At 29.9% G+C, this 6385-nt stretch overlaps 1 protein-coding gene across 1 annotated transcript in view; it reads right to left on the reverse strand.

Moving 5' to 3' along the window:
• Positions 1–3242, reverse strand: part of LOC101490477 (monocopper oxidase-like protein SKU5) — a 4668-nt gene extending 1426 nt beyond the window's left edge. The window contains exons 1-6 of the mRNA XM_004515681.4: positions 2698–3242; positions 2351–2460; positions 1889–2159; positions 1642–1780; positions 533–899; positions 50–415 (exon numbers count right to left, since the gene is read on the reverse strand). Of these exons, the coding sequence (XP_004515738.1) occupies positions 50–415; positions 533–899; positions 1642–1780; positions 1889–2159; positions 2351–2460; positions 2698–2838 (1394 nt within the window). The 5' untranslated portion in view covers positions 2839–3242. The remainder of the gene's footprint in view (positions 1–49; positions 416–532; positions 900–1641; positions 1781–1888; positions 2160–2350; positions 2461–2697) is intronic.
• Between the last annotated feature and the right edge of the window lie 3143 nt (positions 3243–6385).

Consider the following 6385-nt stretch of genomic DNA (forward strand, 5'->3'; position numbering starts at 1 on the left):
TACATCGTGTAAGGAATTAAATTTAAATAGAGAAGGAACTTGTCATTACCCTACTACAAAAAATGCATATCCATTCAAGTGATAGGTATGCATCTTGGTGTCATTGTTCTGCAGTATGATTTCCATAAATCCTCTATAACTTCCATTGATAACCGACGCCTCTACCCGAGGAGGTCCGGTTAGAGGATTCGAGGGAAAATCGAGCTTGTACACTCCCTTTAATTTGAATTGGTCAGCAAGCCTGATTGGAGTGGCAGGATTTTTATAAGAGATTCCACTAAGTGTTGCTCGCCGCTTGCCGTCAATTTTCACTGGTGCCTTATTTTTTAATACGTAAATCTCTGTCACATTGATTGAACCATATCTGAAAGACCCTTGTGGGTTTGGACGAGCACCACTTGCGGATACATTCCATCTATACAATTAACCACAGAATTGCAAAATGAGTCGTGAATTTTTTTCAACTATATTGAAACACAAGTAAATGAAACTCAATGAAATATAATGTTATAGAATTGTAGCATAATGAGACCTGATGGATCTTGCTTGGTTCATTGAGTAAGTTTTGTCAAATTGATCATCTGGACCCGGTGGTAATGGACCTCTTGCTTTCCCCTTGGAATTTGTATAGTGCAAGATACCAACACCGGTAACTCTTTTCCAACGCGATTCATTCACCATCCTGGCACTTGCTACAATGTAGTAATCTGAACTTGCATTCTGATCCATGGTTACAAGAAAAGAATAAGATTGTCCAACATGAATATCTAAGCTAGTGTAGTTCTGTTGCACTGTATATGACCCCTCAGTCTCTGCTAGAAGTAAGTTATGGTTCTGAATCCTGAAATTCAGACTTGTCGATACTCCAACATTATGTACACGAAGTCGGTAAGTTTTTCCTGTTAAACATTGTAAAAAGACACATTAAAAATATCTAACAGGTGAATAAATCATTATCAAGAATGAAAAATGTCATAATGCCAAGCTGACAACTTTGATAGGTTCTGCACTCCCTCCATAACAAAATATAAGCAAAATTAACTACTTACATTTAAACAGTTGTTAAGATAATTAGTTGATCACATTTATTATTGTTAATCCCATTTAAAAGTTAAACTTCATTATCTAAATTACCCTTCATGTCATTTAATTGCATAAGATACGTGGTCATTTAATCAAAAAAAGCGAACATTAAATGAAAGGCATTTTTAATTTACTATCACTAAATAGGTTGAAAATAGTCAACTTTTGCTTATATTTTGTTACACCACAGAGGTGCCAGATTTGCTTATACTTTGTTACAGAGGGAGTATCTCTTTATGTTAATTGTTTTTCTCACAATTTAACATGATAATGCACTAGGGCCTAATCTTAATAACAATAATAATAATATACTAAAAGCAAAATAACCAGCATAAATTAGTGAGTTATATGTTTCCATGCCTAAAGAAGTCCAACAAAAGAGAAGTTATACAGGAGACAGTTTATCACTTTGTCACATGGAACTTGTCTTGCATTTATTACTAATCATAAAACCCGACAAAGTCAAAGACCATCCATATCAGTATTTCGAAAAATTTTATAAAAATAACTTAAAAATCAGAGAGCTCAAGTTAAGTTTCTTCCAAGAAGATATCATACCAGGTTGGACATCAATTTGTTCAAAATCAATGTCATCAGGAACAAGTGTATCATTATATCTATAAGGTCCTTTCCCATTGATGAGAACACCATCTGGCATGCCAAGATCTTTTCCATCATCTAGAGCCTTTCTCAAAGCCTACATTCCAAAGTAGAACCATCAGTTAACATAGATAATTCAATTGACATCTAACACAAAAACATAAATTTTCCATAAATAAATTCAATTCAAGAACCACGAACTAACCGTGTGATTGCGCGTGTACCAATCTCCAATAAAAACAACAATGTCATCCTGTGGAGTATCAAAAGGAAGAGAAATGACAGGTCGGTTGTTGATGATGAAACCGCCAAATCCACCAGCTGCTCTTTGAAAATTAAGGGAAGGAAAGTAGAAAAAGCTTCCAATCTGATCCTTCACTTGAAACTGGTAAGTCCAGTTCCATTTTGGAGGAATAGGACAATTTGTTCCAAGAACACCATCTTGCCATGAACTCCTCCTTTGCTGAATCCCAGACCTATATTAATCATCAATTAAAAACAAAATTTAAAAATAAAAAATAAAATAAAACAATTAAAAATTCTACAATCTTAGCTCAATTTCCATTCTCTTCTTATAAACAAAACCATATTCTCATGTAACAAAAAAAAAAAAAAACAAGTTTTCAACTTTTTTAAAGTTTGAAACTCAACAAACAAAAAAACATACCAATGAATGAGGAGATTCTCATCCAATTTGTTTCGGACATTAACAATAACATTGTTGTTTGTTGTTACATTGATAGTAGGACCTGGAAACTTGTCATTGATAGCAATAACCTACAAAAACAATAAAACTCATTTACCAACGGAAAAAAACTTAACATTTTTCTACATAAATTAGTTACATTTACACAACCCTTTACAAGTTCAACTATAACATTACTAATTGGATGTAGATCTAGTAGTAAAGCTTGAAGCTTTAGTAAATTAAAAGTGAGTGAGTAAAAAAATGAACACACCCACATTCAAAAACAACAAGAGAAAGATGTTAGAAAGAAAAGAAGAAGAAAAAACCTGTTGAGGAACTCCAAGAGGAGATGCAGTGATGTAAGAGACCTCAAAGTCGAAGGAAAAGGTTGCATCTTCAGCTGAAGATAGGATGAGAAGGAAGGAAATGTTGATGAGAAAGAGGAAGAGAGGTTTAGATGAAGCCATTGAATGTAGAACTTTTGGGTGTCTAAAATGATTTAATTTTTAGAGCCAAATTTGTAGCCTTTTATTTGATTTTTATTTTATCTTACATTATCAAAATCAATTTTCTTCTGTATTTTTCAAGAAATAATGACTAAGGAAGAAACTGGTCTTCTGGGTGTGGTAGTATTAGCACTTTGTAGAGAGAGAAAAGGGAGAGTGGGAAGTGGGAGAGAATGGGTCTGAATTCACTACTTTTAGCTATGGTGTGAAAAAGGGTCTATTCTAGAGTGTACACTTTTTTTAATATTTGTGATAATTATAATAAGGTGTATTAATTCTAGAGTGTACACTGTATGGATGGATGAAAGTGAATCTGAATGAGTGAATGCCTTCAAAGGTGACAGCCTAAAGACAGTTCATACCTTACCAATTGTATTTGACTATTGTTTCTTTCTCCTCATTCAATAGATAACTTACCTTATTTTTTAATGGAAAGTAGGTTTGAAATTTAACTTGACTTAAACTGCTGCTACAGTACTCTTGTATGGCTGGTTCTGATTTGGACTATATAAAACTTTTTTATTTTTATAATTTTCTGTTTTTATGGAAAAAGAGTTTTGGTGATTTGAGAGTTAACTTCATTAAGAAAAGTTTGAGAATCTTATTCTTGATGATATTTGAAAATCTTTTTGAGATATGAGTTGACTCTTTATTAATGAGATTAAAATAATTGACAATTTTGTTAAGAAAAGTTCAAGATTTTTATTTCCACAACAAAAACAATTTGAGTTTGGATATTTTTGAAATATGAATTGAATTCTTATTATCGATATCAAAATATAATGACAATTTTGTTGATATAATACATTATAATTAGAGTTTTTAACTCTAATTTTAGATATGTTTATATATGCAATTTATTTAAATGAAATTTTCGCATTTAAACGTAATTTTTATTATGATTTTATAAATTATATATTATAATTTTTCTCTCATCATACAACTGCAATCAATACATCATCTAAACAAATACGCTAAATTACATTTTAAAATTTCAACAAAATTACAATATTACTATAATTTCTCTAATTCACTAAATTTAATATTCATCAAAAATACAATTTAGATGATATTTTGATCTTTAACACAAAATGTATGTTGTTGATTAAAGCATATCTAATTTGTGTTTAGTGTAAGTTGTTATTTTTAATATGACACTAATCTATTAGGTTATGTGTTTGACGGTTATTGGCAGTGTAGCCGTGGCTTGCTTACAATACACTTAAGCATTATCAATTTGATTAATTAAATTGAATTTGGTGGTTGAAGATTGGGGCCATTTTCCCGTTTGGTTTAGAATAGATAGTGGCAACGGCGTAATTTGCGTTACAACGGTCGGATCCTGCAAAAAAAAGTGGCACATGCTTTCCAGCCGGGAACCATTCCGAAAGTGGGGTCCACTACGCGAGGCTGTCTATGTTGTCTGGACTCTCGGCGTAATTACCGTCTGATCCTGACTTCATAGTTTTGACCTATCTTAACGGTCCCTGATCATCATCGCGATACATACCGCGTGAGTGGATCCAGGTAATATGGCAATTACAGCTTCAACTCTTCAACAAACATTTTCATCTTTTTTCAGTTTCTGGACAGTTTTGATTTATTTTACAACAAAATACTCCTTATCTTCATTTATTTAATCGGTTAAAACACAAAACCGTTTAGCTGCAAAGCAGTGGTAGTTATAATTAGGTTTGCATAATTAAATAAAAAATGCAATTAAACGGTTTCTGACTTCATTAAGTGTATTTCAAATCGTGAAAACATAAGCTGATGTTTTACGTGTTAGGATATGGGTGCAAACTCGCCATATCTACTTTTTTTTTTTTCACTATCTCAATATCTTGCCTTTAAAATTATCAATTTAAACTAACTTTAAATTCACTTCCAAATAACTTAATTTCTTTTTGTTTTTATATATTTCAATTTATAACCGCTCCCAATATATTTGTTGATATTCAATATGAGCAACATTAAGTTAAAACAATAAATTTAACACTTTTTAACACGTTCGTGAATCTCACTTAGAATTGGAGATACTATATTTGGTTGAGGAAAATTTGGAGAAAATAAAGGACAATTGCATATAATTTCATTAGTGACTCAGTTAAGTAGCTAAGCTAATATTAATTTTTATTTCCTACCTCAAGGTGTACTACTACTATCGCTAATATAGAACCACATGCTGCAATTATAAATAGCTATGTCTTGTACTGCTTTTATCATTCATTAAAAAATATCAATGAAATAATACAACTATGCATTTTTTTATCGTTTATCATATTCTTTTTTTATCCTAATTTTATATTCTAACAATATTCCCATCATAATGCTATAATTTTTTAAGACTTTGGATAAATTCATTCATCTCTTAAATTTTATTTTTAAATTTCGATTATTTTGTTTTTAATATTATAATTGATTTATCAGGTAAAGCTAAAGAAGCTAAACTACATTTTTGTGCCTAGAACCTTTATACAACAACTAACACCATGATTCTCCTGAAGTGGACGTGCCTTTATCTCTTGGAGCATCTGACACATTTAAGCATTATAGGCCCACACCAAATACATGAATTAGTTAAAAATCTTCAATTACTTTCTCAAAACAATCGTGCATATATACGAGCTAACGACGAATAATAAATAACCTACCCCATGTGAGCAATTTTTCACTAATTTTAGGATAAAATTGACATGTCAACCAACTCACAAGCTTCTTTAACTTCTCTGGTGATACATATATATATATTCTTATTAGCAATAGATTTTGTGAAGAGAAGAAGTAAACGAATATATTCAATAATTCAGGAAACTGGAATTCATAGGATGCGTCTACTATAACTTTTTTTTTTTTTTTGTAAATAATCATTTTTCTTAAAAAAATTATTTCCAAAATTTGCATATATTGTTTTCACCTTTTTAAAAAACTAAAAATCAAAAAAATAACCTCTATAATATTTAAAATAAAAAACTATTTTTAATAACTTTTAAAGAAATTATTTTTTATAACTGATTTAAAAAAAAATTATTACGTCAAACAAATATAAAATAACATCTCTTTTATCTATCTATATCTGTATACTATCTAAAAAAATCTAAACCCTGTAATTTTCAAAAAAGAACCCTTAACTCAATTTTTGTTTCCTTTTATTAATTGTGATGGTATTAAGGTTTTTGTCACTGTCATTTAACTATTAATGTGACATAAGGTTATAATTTTATTTTATTTTCTATTCCTATTGTTTCTATTATTATTATTATTATTATTATTATTATTATTATTATTATTATTATTATCTACTAATCTTCAATTATTTTCTTCTCGTTAAATTATTTTATTATTAATAACCTAATAAAGAGTTTCCTAAAAAAAACTCAAACTCAATAAAAAAAGTTTTATTTTCTTAAAAAAAAAACCTTTGTTTGGCTCAACAAAAAAAAGTTAGGAGGAAAATAAAAGAATAATAATACTTTGTCAACCTGATATTTTATACATTCCCTTCTTT

Source organism: Cicer arietinum, chromosome 7 (genome assembly GCF_000331145.2).
Source record: "Cicer arietinum cultivar CDC Frontier isolate Library 1 chromosome 7, Cicar.CDCFrontier_v2.0, whole genome shotgun sequence".
NCBI lineage: Eukaryota > Viridiplantae > Streptophyta > Magnoliopsida > Fabales > Fabaceae > Cicer > Cicer arietinum.